Consider the following 26,350-nt stretch of genomic DNA (forward strand, 5'->3'; position numbering starts at 1 on the left):
CGTAGTCATTTGGCTACTAGCATAGGTTTTTGATATCTTAAATATAATCGCCCGCCTCGCTATTGTATAATGACTCCTATTGTAATGTCATAAATTGATATTAGATTGACTTATGGCAAATAACTGCTTTCTAATGTAGGGGTGAAGCTCGTGTCTTATAATTAAAATTATATATTTCATGAGAGCTGCCTTTAAAATAAAAAAATTAGATTAATATGAAGTAATAAAATAGAGATCACTTTCTGGAATGTTCAATTTTAAGTTTGTACTTTGTGAGTGATTTGATATTTTTTTTAAATAAAACAATTACGATGGCCCCTGATAAGTACGTAACGGTGATTAAAATTTACTTATATACAATACAAAAATAGTTTAAAGCGTAACATTAAGTTCATTAAAACAATTTTACAATCATAATGGGGGAATGTATAATAATACATTGTGACACACGTAAGTCACAATTTTGTTTTCCGGGTAAGTGAGGCAGCTTTTCACATCTGGGCCTGTTTACACATTGATTAGTGTTTATTGCGAGTTCATACATTTGCGTTTAGTTGCAAATGTATGCACTTTCAAAAAACCGGTCAAGTGCGAGTCAGACTCGCGTTCCAAGGGTTCCTAACATTACCCAATTTTTAACAATGTATTTTTTATGTATGTATAACGTGTATACCGTATGTATAGCGTGAATGAAATGTCTTTAAAAACCCATAGGGTCGAATCAAAAATTAAGTAATTAATTCCGACTCACGCTTGACTGCACATTTATAATAGGTTTTCCTGTCATTTGTGATTTTTTTCAAACTTTTATACTCAGTAGTTTCGGAAATAAAGGGGGGTTTCCTTTTGAGGTACGGAACCCTAAAAACGCTAATTAATGTGTAAATAGGCCCCTATATGTATAAATCCCAGTTACACTTACACGTATTGATTTTACTTGCTTTCCTTCAGCTTTTTAGTGGGTAAAAAGTATATGCTGAAAGTAGGATTGTGTTGTTTAGATTTAATGTAAGTACAGGTGCGTATGTCGTTTGGCATACATTAAAGAGTCGGGTGTCCATAACTTACCGAGGTACAGTAAATAAATATATAAAATAAGTGTTAAAATAAAGTACGCGGCAGTGCCTTTAGAGATCTAGATTACACCTTTATAAATATTCATAAATTATTTTATGGCAACGAATTATGTCTCGAGTCTCCGAACCGTTCGGCATCGTATCTTTTCAGATACAAATTTGAACTATTTTGCAAGTTCTTAAGAAAGCTTAAGGTGAACCGTTAATAGTATGGTAAAAGTCGAACTTAAAACATTGCCACATCATCTGAAAATATGATGTTTAAGACTGTAAGCATCAAGGAAACGTAACCTATACGCAAAAAAGTTCATTAAACGCCACGCCCATTCAAGCATGCCCCGTCAAACGCGATTTTAGCAAAGACTTTACACACGTTTTGTTTTTTTTTTGTATGTCGACTCGCTGAATGTCGAATGGGGCACGAGCAGGAATGAATGTCTCCGGCGGGGCGTCGGTCCCGGGTCGTGGTGGTCCCCGGCAGCATAGAGAAAAAATACATAGAGTGCTCACTCCATACATCAGTTTTAATACCAAAAAGACTATTAGCATCTAGCATCGAGTAGCGGAACTATCAGTATTGCTACTTGACAATAGATGTAGCACCGACCGGAAAGTCTTATGCTGTTGAGATAAGACTTTCCGGTCGGTGCTACATCTATTGTCAAGTAGCAGTACTAATAGTTCCGCTACTCGATGCTAGATGTAGACACTGAAATTAATAGTCTGAACTGATGTATGGAGTGAGCACTCTTGTCTTACTATATTTCTCTATGCCGGCAGTTAGGACAGGCGGCAGTCTCAGGAGCGGCGCGCGTGCGGCGGGGGCGGCGCGCGGGGGGGTCAGAAGTACAGCACCTCCTCCTCCCCCGCACCTGCCCCGGCAACCCCCCCGGCACCCGCACCCGCCGCGCCGGGCGACGGGTGCGCGTCCGGCGTGCGCACGCGGAACTTGTCCGGCAGCTTGGGGTATGTGTTTGTTCTGAAATTATACGAGTCATCGCAGTTTGTATCGCAGATGCAGGACTTTATTGCTAAGTTAGGAAGGGTTGTAGTAGATGATTTTACTGGGTCTCCATTGTTTCCCAAATAGTTTTAAACCATAATGTATCGTTTGCCCGCATTTTCGTTACTCATAATTCAATTTGTTCAGAAACGCGTCATTTTTCAGGATTGCCATAAAACAAACTTAACCTAACCTATCTATAGGATAACCTAACGAAAATCCTGAAATGTTTACGGATTCAATTTTATGACTAATGATATGACAAACAATACATTATGACTTAAAACTTTATGGGAAACAACGGGACCCCGATTTTACTATAAGCAACTTTTTGCCGCTTCCCGGCGACTTCGATCACAATTTTACGAGCACGAGAAGTGAAAAACGCGGCCAAGTGCGAGTCGGACTCGCCCACCGAGGGTTCCGTACTTTTTAGCATTTGTTGTTATAGCGGCAACAGAAATACATCATCTATCGATCGTGATTCATGAGATACAGCCTGGTGACAAATGGACAGTGGAATCTTAGTAATAGACTCCTATTTTTACCCATTCGATACGGAACCCTAAAATTAATAGATTGGCGTACCTGGTAGCCTTATTGTTGAGCGGTGGTTGCGTGGGTAACGGAGCGGGCGAGCTGCCGGTGCGCGTGTGGTGTATCACGAGACCAGTCGAATGCTGGAAACATAACGAAGTGAGTCCATAATGCCCTGAACAATGATTGTACATGTAGAAGAAAGTTATACATATAGAGTGTGTCAAAGGTCTGTTTGATTTCAAACATAGGCAGAGAGAATCATACTATCTTTGTCTTACACTAGTACTAGCACCCAAAACAAAAGGATGAGTATAGTTTTTTTTTGTTCCTATTTACTGACAAGATTTGGTTGACCCAGTATACGTTTTAATTATATTTGTGACTTTCCATTAGAGAGGGGTCTTTATGCTTCCATCAGGGTCCTTGTGTATAAGCATAAAAGGATCCTTTTTGATGGAAAGCCACATTTGACGGCTTGCCGCGGCATCTTGTTAATTGGGGATGTTATGTTTAACCAACTTCAAGAATAAGGATTTGGATTTTCTTTTTGTTTGCGGATATATAATGTACGTAGGCTGGCAAGCGGCAGATTACGGTTTTCAAAATTTCATAAAAAAAAATAAACTTAGAAACCTAATATCTATTTATTCTTATGAAAGTTCAGAAGATGAATACGGATTTCATTTTTTGTGTAATATATGAAGCATTTGTCCAGCAAGATTTATTTGATTTCAGACTTATCTGTGCAACTAGAAGAAATATACCTAAAGGCCTACCGCCAACATCGAAAAATCGAAAGTTGTCTGCCTCTCTATCGCTCTTGCATATTCAAGCGATAGGGAGAAAGATAACGATTTTCGATTTTTCGACGTTGGCGATAGGCCCTCTGCTATCTACGACATTAAAAGCTGAACAGACGAAATGGTTGTAAATAGGCACCTATCTACGCGAAGGCTTAGATACATATTAACAGGGGCCAAATAAGTTTTGTTCGAAAGGCCGACCACACTGGAACTCAACGTATACGTAGAGTTGTTATACATTTTTCCGCGTCAACGTCTTTAACCTTTTGGACGCCAATGACCGATATATCCGCACCGTAGGTTCAACGCCAAAGACCGATTAATCGGTCACATGTCACAGAGAAACATAGACCTACGTGCATATGCATAAAGTTCAATTTCAGTTTTGACACTTCGGTGACGTGACAGCTTTTGTGTTTGACACGGCATCGAAAAGGTTAAAGACCTGTGCATACCGGATGCGTGCGCGTTATAATATACAGATCTGTATAAGAGACGGCACATTGCTTGCGTGAGGTCATAGAGAAATAAAGACAAGAGTGCTCACTCCATACATCAGTTCAGACTATTAATTTCAGTGTCTATATCTAGCATCGAGTAGCGGAACTATCAGTACTGCTACTTGACAATAGATGTAGCACTGACCGGAAAGTCTTATCTCAACAGCATAAGACTTTCCTGTCGGTGCTACATCTATTGTCAAGTAGCAGTACTGATAGTTCCGCTACTCGATGCTAGATGCTAATAGTCTTTTTGGTACTAAAACTGATGTATGGAGTGAGCACTCTATGTATTTTTTTTCTCTATGGTGAGGTGTGCGTGCACGACTGCACACGCGCACGTCACGCACACGCAGCTGGTGTGCGCTCGCCTTTAAGCAGCAGTGCGGTCGATCCTATAGGGCTAATTGTAATTTCCTAGTCAAATAGGACTGTCCATTTTAGTTAATATTTTACATTACAAATACACAAACAAGTATTTAAAACGAACCACTGTTTATAGGATTCTCTAAAGTGACCCATTTTGACACTGTTATCGAGTTTAATTTTATCACTTTCAATACGGTTTTTGCAGAAATGAGAAAGTGGCACCTATTAACATGTTTCTAAGATATATTTTGTAATTAACAGCCAATAACAGTGCAAATACTAAAGCCAATTATATTTCTTTATAGACCCGAATAAATTACAAATATGTACATACAATATACTTAAGACATTTTTACAAAAAGGACAGAAAAAGTAAAAGAGAAATAGAGGTAGAAGGAAATATTATCACTCCTTGATCTTCTTTAGGAGTGAGCAAGAAAGAAATACAGAATAGTAGTCAGATATAACTTCATTCAGTTTGAATTGATTTTTAAATACAATACGGTCTTTTATGTTTCTACAATTATTCGGGTATCTCGAAAGGGCAGAGGGGTGTATTCTATACGATAGTGAATTTGGAAGACACAGCTAATACTCGACACCAATAACGTACTTACAAAACAAACTTTGATGTTAAAATACGTTTGGATACTCGAAGTCCTGAAAACCAACCATTTGATCTGTTTTGTACAGGATAAAGATAATTCAAGGGTTAAATAAATTAGCAGAATAAAACACCGATATATTGGCCTTAAAAATACTAGTCGTATTATGTGCAATTGTAAATTGCGACCGTCGTTTTTTTTACTAACGTGAGGCTTTTGGAGAGTAGCAAATAATAAAGTGTCATTCAATAGAACTTGCTATGTTAACAAAAATTACTAGTAAATTGACATTCAGTGTCAATTTTAGTATGTCGGTTTGTTTACATAGTTATCAATTTCTATTGAATGACACTTTAGGTGTTTTACCCTATTTGGGACATTCAGATATTTGGGATACAATTATTAACTTCTGTTAAATAACAAATAGTTTTATTTTTTAATACACTCAGTAACTTTTTTACGGGCGATGTTTCTGTCGCTCCGCACTTAATAAACTAAATAGTTTCTCTTACCCCACTTGATTTCTCATTTTGAACGATCAAAATGAGAAATCAAGTGAAACAAGACAAACATTACATTAAATAAGACTTCTAGGTCCTAACAAGTTTGCGCATACAAATGCGGGTCCATTGTTGGGAATATCGACGTACTATTTCGAATTCAGTCTACTTGGTAATAAAGTTCAAATTACCTCGCTCGGGGACTCGTGTAGACGGTGGTATCCGGGCGGCGGCTGCTGCGACTTGCCACTCGCTAGCTTTAGTGGTAACTGCTGTTTTATCACCATTTGCTGAAAAAATGGAGACTATAATAGTTATTAATGTGCGAGGGGCGTGGAAATAAAAGCGATCACAGCGCGCGTTGTGGTCAAAATGTAAATTATCTTGGACCCGAATGTTGATTTGTCATACTATCCTCCTAAGGCCCAACCAACCAACCATACAAACGAAACATTCGAAATTTGCCACTGGAATTTGAACCTAAACTGTAGGAAATAGAGTTGATTGTCCGTTATTTGAAAATTGACCGAAACAAAGTAAAAGCGACTCTGTACCAATAGGGAATATTACGCGAAAGTCTGCGTATAGGGGGCGCCATCACTAAGTCACAATCTAAGGGTCTACCGCAAACGAGAGAGTAGAAATTTTGTTATCTAACCTCTCTATCAATCTTGCATATTCAAGTGATAAAGAGGCCGATAGCCGAGTTTCGATTTCGCGCTTCCCGGTAGGCCCTTTGTAAACAAACCGCTTTAATGTATCAATGTCATATTTGATTGTATGTGAAAACTTGTCAAAAACAGTTTAAGGTACAGTATGTATAAGTTACTCTATGGTATACTTAAGTCACTAGTGCTGCAGTCTGGCGGCAAAACATTGCAGTAATACCCCCTATTGAACATCTCACGAACATGGCCTTAGGAGGCTATGTGAGGTGCGCGGCGTATGGCGTCAAACGGAGATCAAGGCTTTATAGCAGGGATGTTGCGGATGTCGATTATTTGACATCCGCGGATGCGGATGCGGATGCGGATTTTTAAAGGCTCACATCCGCGGATGCGAATGCGGATGCGGATGTCAAGATAGGTACATAAAAAACGTCAAATATTACATTTTAGTAATTTTTATTTCAAAAAACCGGTCAAGTGCGAGTCGGACTCGCGTTCCAAGGGTTCCGTACAATAAGTCCCACTCACGCTTGACTGCTAATTTCTAATAGGTTTTTTTGGCTAATGACTAAATTACCTAGCAGTCTAGCACTTCCGCCGATGCTAAGACGTTCCTGTACCGACCGGTTCCACATCCGCATCCGTATTAAATCCGCATCGATTTTATGCGGATGCGGATGTTCGCAACATCCCTGCTTTTTAGTGCAGAACTATAGTATGTATAAACATAAACGTACGGAGATGGCAGCGGTGGCGCGACTCTCGTTCTGCGCCGACAGGAGCTGCGGCGGGGGCAGCGCTCGCGGCGGCGGCGCGCCCTCCGACCCTGTCGAGCCGCGACTGTCTGCAGAACAGAGAAATAACACGATTCTAAATATAGCTGGTCAACCAAATCTTGACAGTAAAAAAAGGCGCGAAATTCAAATTTTCTATGGGACGATATCCCTTCGCGCCTACATTTTTCAAATTTGCCGCCTTTTTCTACTGTCAAGATCTGGTTGACCAAGTTTTACAGATTATCATTTTATGAATTTAGGACTCCAAGTCTAGCTTTCTTATTAACTACATAAGTTTTAATGTTTAACAAGCAGAAACGTCTGCGTACGATGCTATTTAGTATTTAGCTTAGAATAAATTTAAAACCATATCTTTCATATGGTGGAAATATTTGCTGGCTATGGAATGAGGTCTTGGTGGCTCAGGTGCCAGAGCGCTGCAGTATCGATTTCACGTCTCACCCAAAACAATAATTTTCCACTTTTAAATTTATTCTAAATTAACTACATAATTAAGCTCATTTCACCAAATCAGACCATTAGATTATTTTCTGTGTAAAATAGTATCAACAAATTATCACATGACCGTGTTTTGGATCGATTAACTTCTTAATAAATTAGTACTTACTTCGCCACTTAGGTTCTTTCCGCCTCGTGGTATCGCTGACACTGGAATCAGGCGATAGGGTGCCCACGCTAGCTATCTCCTCCTGCGAGCCGCCTGAAACACACAGTGACGTCACCACCACCGGTCGAACTACGTGGATGTATTAACATTTAGGTACTACTTGAATTGAGAAGTGGGATATGAAGATTGAGTAATTTGTGATTTAGAAGTAGGATGTGAATGATTAAGTAATTAATATTCAGAAGTGGGAGGTTTTTAGTACTAAGTGACAACAGAAATAGGATATTTTAAGTACTTGCTGACATCAAACGTGGGATGTTTTAGTACTAAGTGTCAAGTGAAATCTGTAGTGGGCACAGACAAGACATCCTCTAGACTGAGCATTGTAACGCTACCCCCTCTGCCAATAATATACGGTAGTTTTACTCCATCTTCGAGTCAAGTGTCAGAATCCCGTGCCGTGATTGGTCCGTTCAAAGACACTCACCTCGTCCCCCGCACCCCAGTATTTTTGGCAGCATCGGTTTCATGAAATAATTGCTCTAAACTCCGTCTAGAGGATTCATAGTCTATGGTAGGGGGATATTAAGTAAAAAAAAACAGATTTAGAACAACTGTTGCGCGATAATATACTCGTATCTTTGGGTTTGTAAATCTATGGCAAAATATAAATATGTGCTTGTTATGAAAGCGTGTGTTTTATCTACACTGTGATACCATACAGTTTAAAACGTATAACATGTGATTTGTCCAGTGTAGGTGTGTGTACCGAGTCCGTTCCTTAATTCAACCCGTGTGTGAGCAGGATAGCTACATTCACAAATGTAACGAGTGTAAGAGACGCATACCGTGTTGTTGCAGCCTCTCGAGACGCCTGAAGAGCCTCTCCCGTTGCTGTTCGACGTCTTTCTGTTGTTCGAGCAGCTCTTCCCGCGCCGCTTGAAGCTGCCGCTTTTCTGTTACAAGAAATAACACTTAGTCACAGAATAAATAATAGTACTAGGTACAGAAGATTCACTCTCTAACAAAACGCGGCTATTACGACAGTATATGACCGCTAAGTGGCGCAAGCGCGAGCAGGCGTCCGTTCCGTAGCGGTGCGCGGCAACTACACCAAACACCAAAATTGGTGTGGGCCGCATGTACTTGTAGGGACGCCACGAAATCGCGGAGTGAGCCACGCCTGACTTAGTGCCAGTTGCATCCGTACTTGACAAACAGATCAACCTCACCCGGCGCGCCGCCGCGGTTTACTATAAAACTTTCCATACAATAAAATTTAGCGAACTTTTTAACGATGACAAACGGTTTGGTGCAACCGACCCTTTTTAACCCTTTGACCACCTGAGACGTCAACTAACGCACGTCTACAGCCCAATATCAACCTTCGTGCTTTCCGACAAGGTGCACGATGACACCGCACACGATAGGCGTGGCGTTCAAGGGGTTAAAGCTTATGGTAAACAACTTCTAGAAGTTTTGGTTTACATTCGGTTTCCTACCATTTTCAGTGCGTAATAATAGTACAGTTTAATATAGGCAAACGAGCAGACGAATCGCCTGATGGTAAGCGATCACCGTCGCCCATGGACACCCGCAACAGTACAGGGATTGTCAGTGCGTTGCCAGCATTTAAGATGCGAGTATACTCTTTTCTTGTTTTGAAGGTCGTATTGCAGAGGCCGGGAAACGGTAATTCGTGTATGTGATTCGATTTTGTCGAACGATGCGAAGTAGAGGCCGACAAAGAAGACAAATCCATGAATTGCAATTCAAACCGAGGCATAGATAGTGCTTTTCTCCAAACATGCCAAGAAATAACATAAATTAATCAATTATTTAAGCATCAAGCATCACTAAAATCGAATCTTCACATCAAAAACGTCAAACAGCTTCTCTCCTTAATTATTTTTTTAAAGTTTAAGGCTCAACTCATATTGACATGTTCAATCAACGTACGTCGGTACATATAGTTTGTCAAAGGACTGTCTCATTTCAAACATAGACAGAGAGAATCATACTATCTTTGTCTTACACTAGTACCTACTACACTACTTGGATGCCAAAGGAAAACTATGAGTTTTTTTATTCTTATTTACTGACAATTTGTTTTGATCAACTATAGCTGGTCAACCAAATCTTGTCAGTAGAAAAAGGCGCGAAATTCAAATTTTCTATGGGACGATATCCCTTCGCGCCTACATTTTTCAAATTTGCCGCCTTTTTCTAGTGTCAAGATCTGGTTGACAGAGTATATATGTGACGTTCCACGGCAAAAGGTACCTTATTTCACTTGGCGCTTACGGCGCATAGTGCCGCAATAATAATAGCGCGCGGCGGCGGAGCGGCGTTAATAATAGCGTAAGCGCCAACGGCTATAAGGTACCTTTATCCGTGGGACGTCACATATAAGGTGTAGAGCAGGGATGTTGCGGATGCCGATTTTTTGACATCCGCGGATGCGGATTTTTAAAGGCTCACATCCGCGGATGCGGATGCTGATGCGGATGTCAAGATAGGTACATAAAAAACGTCAAATATTACATTTTAGTAATTTTTATTTTAAAAAACCGGCCAAGTGCAAGTCGGACTCGCGTTCCAAGGGTTCCGTACATTAAGTCCCACTCACGCTTGACTGCTAATTTCTAATAGGTTTTTTTGGTTAATGACTAAATTACCTAGCAGTCTAGCACTTACGCCGATGCTAAGACGTTCCTGTACCGACCTGTTCCACATACGCATCCGCATTAAATCCGCATCGATTTTATGCGGATGCGGATGTTGAAAATAATGCGGAAGTTCCGCGGTTGCGGATGCGGATATTTGCAACATCTAGGGTTGCCAGATGGTCGGGATTCGGCGGGATTCTCCCGATTTTTAGCATGTGTTCCCGATTCCCGATAAAGTGAAAATTGTCCCGAAAAACAGCTTCACGTCATAAAACAATAATTTCAAGTTCCGAACTGTCGTCGAGCGAGCCAGCGATCCGCGTCGAGCCCGTCAGCGCGCGCGCGGGGCGCGCGTGGCGAGATTGGGCAGAGCAGCTGACGTAGTGCCAATAATGTAAAATATCCTAGTTTTTAATACAATTAATTTAATTTGAATGCTATTTTTTCCCGACTTAAGGCCCAAAATCCCGAAAAATTTATATTTTTTCCCGATAATAACGCCATTTGATCTGGCAACCCTAGCAACATCCCTGGTGTAGAGCGTACCGTCGGCGATGTTGGCGTGGTCCCTCGCCCGGGAGTGCTCCCAGGCGGCGCGGTCGGCCGTGAGCCGCGCCTGCAGGTGCCGCAGCTCCTCCAGCTGCGCCTCGTGCCCGCGCGCCGCGCCGCCCCCGCCCGGCGCCGCGCGCCACGCCGTCACTTGCGCCTCCAGGCTGGAATACGTACCGTCGGCGATGTTGGCGTGGTCCCTCGCTCGGGAGTGCTCCCAGGCGGCGCGGTCGGCCGTGAGCCGCGCCTGCAGGTGCCGCAGCTCCTCCAGCTGCGCCTCGTGCCCGCGCGCCGCGCCGCCCCCGCCCGGCGCCGCGCGCCACGCCGTCACCTGCGCCTCCAGGCTGGAATACGTACCGTCGGCGATGTTGGCGTGGTCCCTCGCCCGGGAGTGCTCCCAGGCGGCGCGGTCGGCCGTGAGCCGCGCCTGCAGGTGCCGCAGCTCCTCCAGCTGCGCCTCGTGCCCGCGCGCCGCGCCGCCCCCGCCCGGCGCCGCGCGCCACGCCGTCACTTGCGCCTCCAGGCTGGAATACGATGCGACGTTAGTATAACACTGATTTAAACTTTCACGATTTTTACACATTATTAAATTATACAACGGGACTTAATCGCGTATCTAAGTTTTAAGATTTACCTCCGACGTTTCGAGGACGGCGTTGTCCCCGTGGTCTCGGAGAAGACTGGCTTAAGTTGACATCAACATCGTCTAACCGCGCGAGTTTTTCGAACTACTACTACTACTACTACTACTACTAGTTTTTTAAAACTTAGATACGCGATTAAGTCCCGTTGTATAATTTAATGACGTTAGTATAGTTTGTAGCTTTCTAGTAGACCCCGAAGGCTTATCCTATTGTCTATTGTTCAGTAAAACCGCACGTGCTACTTACCTGCAAAAAAGGGTCCTAATTATTCTATTTGGCACCTTAGCGCGGGCTAGTCCAACGCTCAAAAAACCAGTGTAGGTGCGCTCTCTGATAACGCGCCTTTGTTACGCATCTCGATGACACATTTTAGACTGGTTCTGTAGCGTTCGACTCGCCGGCACTCAGTAACCGAAGTACCGATTTTTTATGCAGGTGGTTGTGGCACGTGGCACGAGCGGTTTTTCTTAACAATAGACAATAGGATTAGCCTTCGGGGTCTATTAGAAAGCTACAAACTATACAGCACACTGACACAGTACACTAAGAACAGTAGTGAATCTAAGGCCGCTCGGCAAGTTATTTACCTACTCTTGCGTTGGCGCTTAGGGTTGTCACTTTTATTTTTAGTTAAATATTATTTGCGTATTATGAGTAGCACTAGGTTTCTATTTATATAATATAATGAAATGTTCTATCAATTCATAAATGAGGTTAAATTAAGGCCGGTAAGAGCAGGCAAATGCGAGCGTACTCGAATGCGCGCGATCACAGTCGCGGTACGGCCCACACTGCCGCCACCGTATTCCCCCGTATATTATGCGAATGTGTGCGTGGCAGCGCGTGCGTACACGGCGCCCGGCGCGCACGCACACATTCAAGCCGGCAGCGGCACATTTCTATGAAGATTCACTACTGTTCTTGTACTGTGACACAGGCAAGACATCCTCCAGACCAGTGGTTCCTAACCTTTTAAGGTGACGGTAGAGGTGGGTAAATTTTCAGATTCTGTCAATTTACCCCATTTCACACACAAGCGCACTTCACGCACACTACCTCACTTTACTGGGACAGGTCATTGACCCATCAAGTTTTTTTAAGATAGCGTTTTGAGTTTAGTGTTAACCACTGACCTCTTTTGAGGAACAGAAACTGTAAAAACGTTCCATTGAAAGAAGAAAGAGAAACAATACATTAAATCTTGCTCTCCTTGTCTGTTCATGTCACACGTGACGTATTTAAATTCTAATTTAATTCATTTGATTGTTAACTATTTTCTGCATATTATGGCTTTGTCGAGATACGCGTTTTGTAAAGTTAAACCGAATAAACCCAGATGTCATTAAGTCAGATGTAAAATGTTATTTACTACTCTATACGGTTATTCATAAGGCGAAAAATCAATTCAATTAAAAATTTAAATAAATAAAGTTTCGGCAGGGTGGAAATTTAATTAAGGCCGACAAAATAAAATTTAATAATATATGTCGGCTGATGTACCCCTAAGATCTTTACAGATTTACTTGTACGAGTATCGTATATTCGCTATTTATTTTGCTATTAAATTTATAAAATTAAAATAAATAATTAAATATTATACTGGCATTCCACCGCTATTATTTCAGTGCTGAACTGATTATCTTCGATCGTAGCCTTGATGATGTAGTTGTACTTACACTTACGGCGGTAGGAGCGGCAATGAACCCCGCGCAGCGTAGAACGAGAGGTGCGTTGGGATAAGTGCATATACATATAATTCTTCGTGCGTCTGTCTGTCTGTCCGTCCGTCTGTCACAGTCTATTTTCTCCGAAACTACTGGACCAATTCAGTTGAAATTTGGCACACATATGTAAATTTGGCACACAAATGTAAATTTGTGACCCAAAGATGGACGTGTAACGTAAATAAAATGTATTTTAGAGAATTTGAAATACGGTAGCCATTTTTGGGGGGGGGGGTAAATGAAAAAATTAAAAAATATGTTTTTTAAACTATATAGTGTTACATATCAAATAAAAGAGCTCATTGTAAGAATCTCAAAGATATATTTTTTATATAATTTTAGGATTAATAGTTCAGCAGTTATTCATGAAAATAGGCAAAAAATGATCATTCTCCGCCCACTTTCTCCGAAACAACTGGATCTAAAATTTTGAAAAAAATACACAAAGTAGTTCTTTACCTATATATGTCAGGAAAATCTATAAGAAATGTGCAGTCAAGCGTGAGACGGACTTAATATACGGAACCCTTAGAATGCGAGTCCGACTCGCACTTGTTTTTGTTTAGCTCTTATTAGGTTTAAGGAGTTTTATGAGTGAAAAAAGAAGTTTTTTGTTTTATGTGCCCGCGTTATTGCCGATCGATTGTGTTTTAAACGATAATTAGACAAAAAAACTTGTTTTTCACCCAACGAATATAGATCCCCATGACACATCTTCCAAGTCGCCTTTGGATAGGCTTAATTTTAAAAATAATTGAAATAATGTTCTATATCATTCATACTTGCAAAAAAAGACTAAAAATAATTTACGTGACCAATGCTTATTATTAGTAAATATTAGGGCTCGCGGTCGTGTCCGGGTTTCGTGTACACGTGTTCGGTACCCGTTTCCGTACTACACGTACACGGTTTTCTGACCCGTTCTACACGTGTAGACGGGTACACGTGTAATTAAGATCCGTGAACCCGTGTACCCGTGTACCCGTGTACACGGCGAAACGGATCTTAAATACACGCGGGTCTAACCCGTTCTTGACGTGTAGCGGAGATTAAAGTTATGTATAGCTTTAAATAAAACACAGATTCAGGGTCAGGAGCCCCGATTGTTTACCAGTTTTATCGGATTTTCAAATTCGGACTTGCAAGTTATATTTGTCCCACTTCCGATGAAGCTGAAAATTTCCATACGTGTGTAAGTCGGGTGACAATGCAATATTAATGGAGCTGAACTGATGATGGAGACAGGAGGAGGCCATATGAACTCTGTGATATAACAACCGAATTGTGTTTGGGGTTTTTAGAATATACTCGTGGAAAGAAAAGTACAGTCAGCGATAAAATCTTGTACCAAAAATAAAAGTTTTGCCAAAAACTTATTTATTCTTTATTTGAATACTCCAGGACCCACTTATTTTAATCGCTTAATATCGCTTTCAAATAATTGCTAAAAACGATACCGTTATTGGTAGAGTGAACAGAAATGAAAATATTTATTTTTGTGTACTAGTTAAAATATCAAATTGTATTATAAAAAGAAACATAAATGCTATTATTATTCGACACAGGCTGTGAAGTGCTTTACAACGGTTCTCATTTTTAACACGCTTTTATTAGGTCGACCTGTATGTAACTAAATTGTAATGGAATCTTGCAAGTTAAATTTGATCCACTTCCCGGTTTCCGATTGAGCTGAAATTTTGCATACACATGTAAGTCGGGTGACAATGCAATATTATGGTACCATCGAGCTGATCTGATGATGGAGACAGGAGGTGGCCATAGGAACTCGACCTGTATGTAACTAAATTGTAATGGAATCTTGCAAGTTAAATTTGATCCACTTCACGGTTTCCGATTGAGCTGAAATTTTGCATAAATATGTAAGTCGGGTGACAATGCAATATTATGTTATGGTACCATCGAGCTGATCTGATGATGGAGACAGGAGGTGGCCATAGGAACTCTGTGATGAAACAACGCAACCTAATTGGATTAGGGGTTTTTAGAATTGTCTCGATGAGTATTAGTTTGTAACAAAAATGAAATTTTTGCCAAAAACTTATTTTAAATTAAACAGTAATTTTCAAAGATATAAAAAATTGTTTTTCTACAAATTGTCACAAATGGTAAAATGCTCGTTTCCATATAGAAAAGACCCATTAATCACAAAATTATTTGTAATATGTAGTGACTGTTTATGGTGCATAATATTTTGTGAATTGATTACTTTAAACTTAAAGTATCTACAAGTAAAATGTGAAGATTTTATTTGTTGATTTATTGATTGATTGATAAAAACTTCATTATATATCATATACCACACAATAATAAGAACGGTAGTTTTAAATCCCATCCTCATTCCCATTCTGACCCTTATTGTTTCAATACCTTAATTACAAATATACTACAGAACTGTTTATTTAAATATACTAAATATTCTAATAAATTATAACTTATAAATGTAAAAAAATCGCATTCATTTTAACGCAGTTTTTGGTTTCACTATACGAAGTAGGAAGAAATGTACTTACTCAGGGGTCGTCATGGTGGGTGATTTTTGATGTATTGATAACAAATGTCTTCCTATGGCTCCTGTTGAACCACCATGGCACGAAAACTCATTATTTGCCCGGTCATTGCACAAAGAGCAATAGGCTTTGTCACCGGATCAGGCAAAGTTCCACACCCAACTTCTTCTCATTTTTTTAACAAAAATTAACAGTAAACGAGAAAACAAAAACTATTAATAAAACAACAAAACGATACGATTAACGTAGATAGACTTTAGTATCCAACTGACCAATAGGCGAACTGGAGTCTAACTAAAGTTCTATTGAGATACTTTTTAAATCTTAGGCATAGATATTATTCATTGTTTGCTGTCTCTGTCACTAGTAAAATGCTTTTAAGAGCCGCGCGGCAACAAAACAATAGAATAATCCTACCTGATTAGTTGTTGTATTTTTTTGCAGATGTGTCTAGCTTATCACAAAGAGATAAGACCAAAAGCACCAACGCACATTGTAAAAACAACACGTTCTATTGAATGAAACTTCTGCACTTTGTTTATTATCTATGTCATGTATTTTGTTTTTCACACGATATGGCAATTTAAAATACTTAATCTCATTTTGTTAGTACCCCTTTCGTGGTAGTTTCAGTAAGCATAACCATTAATAAAACAACATGATATTCTCATCTACAAACTACACCACTATGGTTTTGACGGCATAGCTTTAAAAATGATGGTCAGTTACATGCAGAACCGAATGCAAGTGGTTGAAGTTAGGAAAAATGTCTCATCCCCTGAAATGTGTAAAATAGGCGTACCCCAGGGATCAATTCTGGGCCCAATATTATTCTTGATTTATGTTAATGATTTGCCTTCGAATATACCAGAATAGGCGCAGATCAGCCTTTTTGCAAATGACACACATATTGGAGTCAGACACAAAGATCAACCATCGATGGAAATACACTTAAGATGCATCACAGACATATTGCACAAATGGTTTGAATGCAACGGCATTGTATTAAATAAAAATAAAAGTACATTCGTAAACTACAAGACACTTTCTAGAAAAACCGATTTAACTACCACCTTTGAGTACACTCACAATACATGTTTCTTAGGCTATGAAATTGACAGTCAACTAACACATAGCGCGCATATTGATAAAGTTTGTAATAGATTAGCATCGGCAAATTACGCATTATTGAAACTAAAGCCTCTAGTTAACACAAAAACTTTAAAAACTGTATACTATGCCTATGTTCAAAGTGTACTAAATTATGCGATTACCATCTGGGGAAATGCAGTGGATGTAAAGCGGGCATTGATTCTACAAAAACGCTCGATTAGAATAATATGCGGGGTAAACTGGCGCACATCTGCGAGATCCTACTTTGTGAAGCTGGAAGTAATGACGGTCATATCATTGTTTATGTACAACTCTGTACTAGAAATTCACAAGAAAGCAAGCACTCTACTTAAGCGTTCGGATTGCCACAATTATAATACGAGGAACAATAGCAAACTAATACTTCCATCACTAAGATTAAAAAAGTGTCAAAAACAGGGAATTTTTATAAAAATAAAGCTATTTAATAAACTACCCACAAATGTCACGGATTTACCTTTTAATTTATTCAAAAAGACAGTCAAGACTTTTTTCCAAAACCATGCCTTCTATTCGATTACTGAATATCTGTCTTTACAAAATATTTTAATTGACGCAAATTGTAAGTAGATTATATTATTATTAAACGTATTTACTTTATATAGTAAATTCATACTCTATTAAGTATAATATTGTGAAATGCTGACTTACCATGTAATGATCATGTTACATTATGGTTAATAAATAAACTAAACTAAACTAAACTATCTACTTTTGTCTTAGTTAGATAATCATTTAGGTCGTTAAAGATTAAATTATAAATATAGATTTCATTGCTATACGTATAAAATGCATGTACCTACCTAGACTTAACAAATATGGAGTGCCCTAACAGGGTGTCATATATGTACCTACCATCCTCAAATTATAACAGCTGATGTATAATGAGCATGACTATAGATGACAATACAATAAATAATAGGTTTACTTTCATTATCAAAAAACTACATCAATGAAGAAAATTATATAAATGAACTCAACGGTACCTAAGTTATTGTTAATTTTAATTTAATTAGAGTAAAACAAAACACATGAATTATTGAAACAAAGTCTACTTTATTATTGACATTACCAATCAATACCACGTTAAACTGCAAAGTAATCGAACTTTCCTAATCTCTCTTATATTCCACCGTATCTCTTCATAGCACGAATCTCTGCTACACGAAAATGAACGGTTGAACCCGCGGGTAAATAAGATCCGTTCTTTCGTGTACCCGTGTACCCGTGTACACGGGTACACGGGTACCCGTGTAAACGTTTCTGGATCCGGGCGGGTTCGTGTAGTTCGGGTTCTTAGTACCGCCGGGCTTAAGAACACGGGTACCCGTGTCAGCGTGTAACACGTGTATCGGGAGCTCTAGTAAATATCTTACAATTTAATATCTGATATATCACACGATACAAAAAAATGGCCGCAAAGTTAAAAGTTTATTTATTTACGTTACTAGTCCATCTTTGGATCACCGACTCTTTGTCATATGTGAAAAATGTGTACCAAATTTCAATTGAATTAGTCTATTAGGGGCAGACACACGAGTGATCTTAAAAGGGATTTTTTTCTTGAATGATTTGTATGTACTTACCCCAACGCACCTCACGTTCCACGTGGCGCAGCGTAATCAGTAAGTACCTAATAATTAGTGTCCGACCGAAACACAAATTTCTGTATATATAAATATTGTTGTCCTACTTGCTCCCCAACTTTTGGTCTTTATCACATAGTTTAGTTTCATAATACGAAGTACTATTTCGTATGTTTCGGCCAGGCCGAAAGATTCGGCCGTTTTTTGGCCGAAACCGAAACTACGACCGAAACATGATTTTATGGCCGAAACTGGCCGAAACCGAAACCGAAACCGAATCTTCGGTCGGACACTACGAATAATCACAATGGTCTTAAGTACCACAGACCCTACTGTCGCTTAAGTCCTTTATGACAATCTCTGCCTATTAGAACTTATAAAAAAAAAAGAAACCGAGTAATTATATCCAACTACCGAACCTGCTTACAAATTTTCTCGAGATATTTGAGAAATGTGATATGCAAAGGAGAACATTCGAACAAACGAAAGTATTTTTGCCCAAGCTGAAACGGAGACCTTCGCCTACGCTCGGTCAGTGATGGTTTAGGTACAGTCAGCTGCAGGTCACCCCTGCATAGAAGATTGTATGCAGGGGTGGTACCTTTTCTCTGCAGCTGACTACACCTATAAAAAATTGTTGTACCTGCTGCAATTTTATACCGGTACCGTACTTTATATTTCAACAGGTATAGTACCTTCAAAACGAAGCGGTATTGATAAATAATAACGGTACCGTACCGCCTATAAATAATAATAATAATTCAGCCTATATACAGGGTGGTCCAAACCTTGACGTCCAAAAATTTTTTTTTAGATTCCCTCACGTCGTGGGCTATCAGAATATACCCCATGTATGTTAGCCGATTTTTCGTAGTTATCGAGTTATGATTTTTTTTTACTTTTAACTTTTCATATGAAATTCCGGGGTTCCCATACAGGGTGGCTAAAAAATAACTGCATTTCCGTTGCCAGGGAGGTTTTGGGATTAAACTGAGCAACTTTTACAATGGGGCCAACCCCGAAACCGCGAAAAATTACCCTTCCATAGAAAATGGACTAGCCAAAATGTATAAAAAGCCAATTTTTTTTTCGCGATTTCGGGGTTGGTCCCATAATAAAAGTTGCTCAGTATAATCCCAACACCTCCCTGGCAACGGAATGCAGTTATTTTTCAGCCACTCTGTATGGGAACCCCGGAATTTCATAGGAATAAGAATAAGAATAGAATAAGAATAAGAATTGTTTATTGCCACATACATGAACATAAAATAGAGTTAGAATTACTTACATAATAAAATAAAACAGTTGTTATCGTATACAAAACAAAAGTGAGAAGATCTTTGTATTAGGCAAAGGGTTCCAGTCTCAGCGTGTGCCGGGCTTAGGTGCCCGGCGCTGGTTTTCAGACCGGTCCCAGACTAAGGACGGTCGGAGAATATTACCTACATAGGAAAAGTTAAAAGCTTAAAAAATCATAACTTGAAAAGTACGAAAAATCGGCTAACATACATATGGGGTACATTATGATAGCCCACGATTTTTGGACGTCACGGTTTGGACCACCCTGTATAGACAATAATCTCAACGCTAGCCCAATGCGGATTGGGGACTTCACACACAGCTTTGAATTTCTTCGCAAATGTATGCACTACGAGTATGCAGGTTTCCTCACGATGTTTCCTCCTTCACCGAAAAGCTAGTGGTAAATATCAAATGATATTTCGTACATAAGTTCCGAAAAACTCATTGGTACGAGCCAGGATACCAATGAGTTTTTCCTTACCGCTTATACCGTAAAGAAATAATGCAGTCTCTGCTTTGCACGATTATTGTGTGGACATAATTCTTATAATCACCGAAACATACCTCTACGCACAGAATGTCATTGAAATAAAACATTGTTTTTTATAGTAAATTAATATAACATTCGATTTATACACATAACAATAAGCAGGCCAGGCCGCAGCGATATTGGCCTGTAAGCTTCATCTCGGTCTCCAAATCCGCAAAACTCGCTGGTACTAAATGCTGGTCTTGCCGTTATTAATTATCTTGATTCTTGAAGATTATCAGAACAGCACGTTACGTAATAGCATACATAGACGGAACGAACGTCAACAAAGTAGGTGTAGACACTGCAAGTCTTTAGGTATTAAACGAATTACGCTTCGTATTAATAGATGAGTAATATTTAAATGAACATATAATATTCTCTAACATAAATACAAGATTACAATTAATTGACATCAAAAGTCATTGACGTACAGAAGTCATATACATTTTTATAATGACGCAAAATTGATACCAGCATAATGAAAATCAATCCCAATCAGTAAAACGAGTCTTTAAACTTTTTTCATTTTAAGCTGGTTTTGAAGGAACAAGTTACTTAAATTCGATTGTAATCGTATTGTTTTAGGATAATTTACTGCTGTTTTCGACCGTTACGACCCGTAAATAACAACAACTCACATTTAAAATTTGACTGGAGCTCGACGTGATTATATTTATTTACCCTATTTTATGAAATACAATTTATCTACTGGTATACATTTTCGTATGCGTATATGATGAAATGTCTTTATTAATGTCAAAAACGAGCTATGACGACGTACACGTCTGCTTCGATGCAAGGCCAACGGCCATCTGACTCGAAGAAGAGTTTTGAGTGATGTCGTCAATGTATGGAAATTATACGAAAGTTTACATTTGGGATTGAATTTCTCTGTTGTATTTGTGAGTAAAAATATAAGTAGATAATAATCTGGTAGTTTAGTTATCTAGCCTTCAAAATCCCACAACAACTCAATTATTGTCAAAGACAAAACTGTAATGCGTCTTGCTCAAACGGAACTCCATATTTTGATTTTTGGACACTTTTAGTGTCGATTTGTAGAGAATTACAGGAAATAAAAAAAAATATGGCGTGAAGAGCCGGTACACGGCTTCTTCGTGAACAGATTTACGTATAATTTAATGCAGTTATTAATCATTCATTGAACAAATTGATTGCACAAAGTGAGGTCTAAATCGAAAACGTCATATACCGTCCCCTTAAGTCCGGTCACCCCTATGACTAACTAGGGAACCCGATTTTACCCCTCCTCCCAATGGTAATAAAAAAATAAAACGTGTACGTTTGTTGTATTGTTATATTAGGTTAGCTTATTACCCTCGTAAAATACCAGTTTTACCCCCACGGGGGTAATTACCCCCAGGTTAGGAACCACTGCTCCAGGCTGAGCATAGTAGCGCCACAAATATACGGTAGTTTTACTCCATTTTCGAGTCAAAGTGTCTTTGTGTGACGTCCGTGTCTTTGGACGGACCGATCACGGCACGGGACTTGCTCGCCTCGTCCCCCGCACCCCAGTATTTTTGGCAGCATAGGTTTCATGAAATAATTGCTCTAAACTCCGTCTAGAGGATTCCTAGTCTACGGTACAGCAAACAGATAGGTGAGAAACCATATGCTTGAGATACCTGCTAACAGGAAAATATAGTGTGTCGGTCCGGACAGAACGAGCCGCCTCGCGAAGAAATTACTGCGCAAAACAACTTGAACTTTATGAAGTGTGTGTATGTGATCTGTTCTGTGCTGTGTGAATGAGTAGAAACGAAGTAGGATAAAAGCTTCTGCTATTTGATGAATTTAAGCTAAGAGGCCTGTCGCCGCTAGTTTATGTTCCATCGTTGACAAAATTAATTACCCTTCCGCAAATCTTACTGTAATTAGATACAATCTGCCAACGCCTAGTTAAGCGATGCTGTGTGCGCTCGTTGCATGTTATGCGACTCGTATGGTTCTGTCTCGTTTACCGCTTTCTTCGTCTTCAGTAAATACCTGTGTATAGTGACAATAAAGCTGCATGCAAAATGCAGGTGAGCGTGTAAACAGAGTGTCGCCGCCTATTTCTACTTATACTTCGTGTGATTGTTTTTCTCGCCCTACAGCTTTCTTCAGCTTCAGTCGATGCTAAATGTACTGTATAAGTAAATACCTGTGTATAGTGGTAAGCTGCTGCCACACGATGCAAGTGAGCGTGTATACAGCGTGCTGCAGTTTGAGCGCGCTATCACCGCCCGCCTGTTCGTAGACGCGTGGTCTGTCGTGTGCGTCGTGAGGTTCCGTGTCGCCTTCGACTTCATTCGATACGTGAAGGTACTGTATAAGTAAATACCTGTGTATAGTGGTAAGCTGCTGCCACACGATGCAAGTGAGCGTGTATACAGCGTGCTGCAGTTTGAGCGCGCTATCACCGCCCGCCTGTTCGTAGACTCGCGGTCTGTCGTGGGCGTCGTGAGGTTCCTGAGGTTCCGTCTCGCCTTCGACTTCATTCGATACGTGAAGGTAATTGTATAATACCTGTGTATAGTGGTAAGCTGCTGCCACACGATGCAAGTGAGCGTGTATACAGCGTGCTGCAGTTTGAGCGCGCTATCACCGCCCGCCTGTTCGTAGACTCGCGGTCTGTCGTGGGCGTCGTGAGGTTCCTGAGGTTCCGTCTCGCCTTCGACTTCATTCGATACGTGAAGGTAATTGTATAATACCTGTGTATAGTGGTAAGCTGCTGCCACACGATGCAAGTGAGCGTGTATACAGCGTGCTGCAGTTTGAGCGCGCTATCACCGCCCGCCTGTTCGTAGACACGTGGTCTGTCGTGGGCGTCGTGAGGTTCCTGAGGTTCCGTGTCGCCTTCGACTTCATTCGATACGTGAAGGTAATTGTATAATACCTGTGTATAGTGGTAAGCTGCTGCCACACGATGCAAGTGAGCGTGTATACAGCGTGCTGCAGTTTGAGCGCGCTATCACCGCCCGCCTGTTCGTAGACACGTGGTCTGTCGTGGGCGTCGTGAGGTTCCTGAGGTTCCGTGTCGCCTTCGACTTCATTCGATACGTGAAGGTAATTGTATAATACCTGTGTATAGTGGTAAGCTGCTGCCACACGATGCAAGTGAGCGTGTATACAGCGTGCTGCAGTTTGAGCGCGCTATCACCGCCCGCCTGTTCGTAGACGCGTGGTCTGTCGTGTGCGTCGTGAGGTTCCTGAGGTTCCGTCTCGCCTTCGACTTCATTCGATACGTGAAGGTAATTGTATAATACCTGTGTATAGTGGTAAGCTGCTGCCACACGATGCAAGTGAGCGTGTATACAGCGTGCTGCAGTTTGAGCGCGCTATCACCGCCCGCCTGTTCGTAGACTCGCGGTCTGTCGTGGGCGTCGTGAGGTTCCTGAGGTTCCGTCTCGCCTTCGACTTCATTCGATACGTGAAGGTAATTGTATAATACCTGTGTATAGTGGTAAGCTGCTGCCACACGATGCAAGTGAGCGTGTATACAGCGTGCTGCAGTTTGAGCGCGCTATCACCGCCCGCCTGTTCGTAGACACGTGGTCTGTCGTGTGCGTCGTGAGGTTCCTGAGGTTCCGTGTCGCCTTCGGCCTCTTCCGGCGTGTCCGTTGATAACCGGAGGTTGACGCCTGTAACAAATATACAAGTTATTAAATTGTACAACGGGACTAAATCGCGTATCTAAGTTTTAAGATTTCGACGTTTCGAGGACGGCGTTATCCCCGTGATCTCTGAGAAGACTCAATAATGTGTAAAACTCGTGAAAGTTTAAATCAAAATATACAAGTATTATGGTGTTTGATGACTGTGTTCGTGACATGGAGGAACACAACAAAATATGTGACGTTATTTAACTTCAGAAAACTACAACACGAAGAAGTAAAAGAGATTCAAAATATTTACTTTTTCCACATCAATATCCTTTTTCTGTGTCCACGCCTTATCTGCCTCAGCCTTTTCACTCATGTCATTATCGCCTTATATTTCTTAATACCTATTCCTTTTCTAATCTGTGGCCATTCTCCTGGAGGAGGAGATACTTCGGCCTAAAGCATGACGGACAGATCGCCGTCCTGCTCGGACACTTGTGAGACAGATATAGCCGTCCCTTACCTCTGTGTCGGTTGGTGGTGGCATCGAAGCCGGCGAAGGTGTCCGCCCGCCTCGGTAGCGCGGGGCTCTCGTAGGCGCACGAATGTCGCTCGCCCGCTGAGCTCGTACTTCGGCCTAAAGCGCCCGGCTCTGCAATCACTGTCCCGCTCGGACACTTGTGAGACAGGTATATCTGTCCCTTACCTCTGTGCCGGTTGGTGGTGGCATCGAAGCCCGCGAAGGTGTCCGCGCGCCTCGGTAGCGCGGGGCTCTCGTAGGCGCACGAATGTCGCTCGCCCGCTGAGCTAGTACTTCGGCCTAAAGCGATGCTACCGGACAGATCGCCGTCCTGCTCGGACACTTGTGAGACAGGTATAGCCGTCCCTTACCTCTGTGTCGGTTGGTGGTGGCATCGAAGCCAGCGAAGGTGTCCGCGCGCCTCGGTAGCGCGGGGCTCTCGTAGGCGCACGAATGTCGCTCGCCCGCTGAGCTAGTACTTCGGCCTAAAGCGATGCTACCGGACAGATCGCCGTCCTGCTCGGACACTTGTGAGACAGATATAGCTGTCCCTTACCTCTGTGTCGGTTGGTGGTGGCATCGAAGCCAGCGAAGGTGTCCGCGCGCCTCGGTAGCGCGGGGCTCTCGTAGGCGCACGAATGTCGCTCGCCCGCTGAGCTAGTACTTCGGCCTAAAGCGATGCTACCGGACAGATCGCCGTCCTGCTCGGACACTTGTGAGACAGATATAGCTGTCCCTTACCTCTGTGTCGGTTGGTGGTGGCATCGAAGCCGGCGAAGGTGTCCGCCCGCCTCGGTAGCGCGGGGCTCTCGTAGGCGCACGAATGTCGCTCGCCCGCTGAGCTCGTACTTCGGCCTAAAGCGCCCGGCTCTGCAATCAGCGTCCCGCTCGGACACTTGTGAGACAGGTATAGCCGTCCCTTACCTCTGTGTCGGTTGGTGGTGGCATCAAAGCCCGCGAAGGTGTCCGCCCGCCTCGGTAGCGCGGGGCTCTCGTAGGCGCACGAATGTCGCTCGCCCGCTGAGCTCGTACTTCGGCCTAAAGCGCTACTACCGCTCCAAGCGCCGCTCGACGCTTCCAGTGCGTCCTGCGAAACAAAATAATATGTATAAAACTTTGTTTTTTTTTTAATGTCCCAGACACTAAGCACTAAGCTAATAGTATACTGCTCAATCTGTCCTGTTTTGTACTAAAGTGACAGTAATTAAAGACTTCAAATAAAGATACATAAGGATTTAGATGTGGAACTGCCAAATACTTCAGGCCTTAGCATTGTCTAAAATAACTGAGGGCAAGGGTGTGAGTGAGGCAGGCTTCAAGCTTTCGGTCATAGAAAAGTGAACTTAAAGAACTTAGGTTGCATCAAAATTCAAGTATAAATTGAAAGAAGAGGGAGATAGGTATTGATATCTCACCTTGACTACGTGGCACACCTCCTGCCATAGCGCGTGCGTGTCAGGTTGTGGGGCTGCGAGCCGCACGTAGTCCGGGAAAACTAAGCCGCCCGGAAACACTGTGTTCATACCTGTAACACAACCATATCATCATCAACAAATCAACGAGGGTTTCAAGATCTCATCCACATGGAATCCAGTCATTAGTAAATGTAAGCGTAAACGAATATCGACAGTCGATAAATCGAATATCGTTAGTGTTGTGTGTCGACAGAGTGACATCCCTAGTGCGCAAAACGTTCAAGCGGATAAACAAGACCAAGTGCGGGTAGTTCGAAAAACTCGCGCGGTTAGACGATGCTGATGTCAACTTAAGCCAGTCTTCTCCGAGACCACGGGGACAACGCCGTCCTCGAAACGTCGGAGGTAAATCTTAAAACTTAGATACGCGATTAAGTCCCGTTAGATAATTTAATAATGTGTAAAAATCGTGAAAATTTAAATCAGTGTTATCAACAAATCGTCAGGTGACAAGCAAAAGTCACTAATTACTATAAAATATTTAAACAAAAATCAACCTTCTTTTCGTACTAATATGGCTCACTATAGCTATGAACTTGTGATGGTACTTAGTGACTTTTGCTTGTCACCTGACGAAATAGTAGACATTATTT

At 41.4% G+C, this 26,350-nt stretch overlaps 1 protein-coding gene across 1 annotated transcript in view; it reads right to left on the reverse strand.

The window, feature by feature from the left end:
- Positions 1–1,916: 1,916 nt before the first annotated feature.
- Positions 1,917–26,350, reverse strand: part of LOC134661382 (rho guanine nucleotide exchange factor 18) — an 82,082-nt gene continuing 57,648 nt past the window's right edge. Inside the window, exons 25-34 of the mRNA XM_063517440.1 lie at positions 25,698–25,807; positions 25,207–25,369; positions 23,612–23,801; positions 11,044–11,210; positions 8,317–8,424; positions 7,469–7,561; positions 6,802–6,908; positions 5,588–5,686; positions 2,668–2,759; positions 1,917–2,055 (exon numbers count right to left, since the gene is read on the reverse strand). Coding sequence (XP_063373510.1) covers positions 1,917–2,055; positions 2,668–2,759; positions 5,588–5,686; positions 6,802–6,908; positions 7,469–7,561; positions 8,317–8,424; positions 11,044–11,210; positions 23,612–23,801; positions 25,207–25,369; positions 25,698–25,807 — 1,268 coding nt within the window. The remainder of the gene's footprint in view (positions 2,056–2,667; positions 2,760–5,587; positions 5,687–6,801; positions 6,909–7,468; positions 7,562–8,316; positions 8,425–11,043; positions 11,211–23,611; positions 23,802–25,206; positions 25,370–25,697; positions 25,808–26,350) is intronic.

Source organism: Cydia amplana, chromosome 2, assembly GCF_948474715.1.
Source record: "Cydia amplana chromosome 2, ilCydAmpl1.1, whole genome shotgun sequence".
Taxonomy (NCBI): domain Eukaryota; kingdom Metazoa; phylum Arthropoda; class Insecta; order Lepidoptera; family Tortricidae; genus Cydia; species Cydia amplana.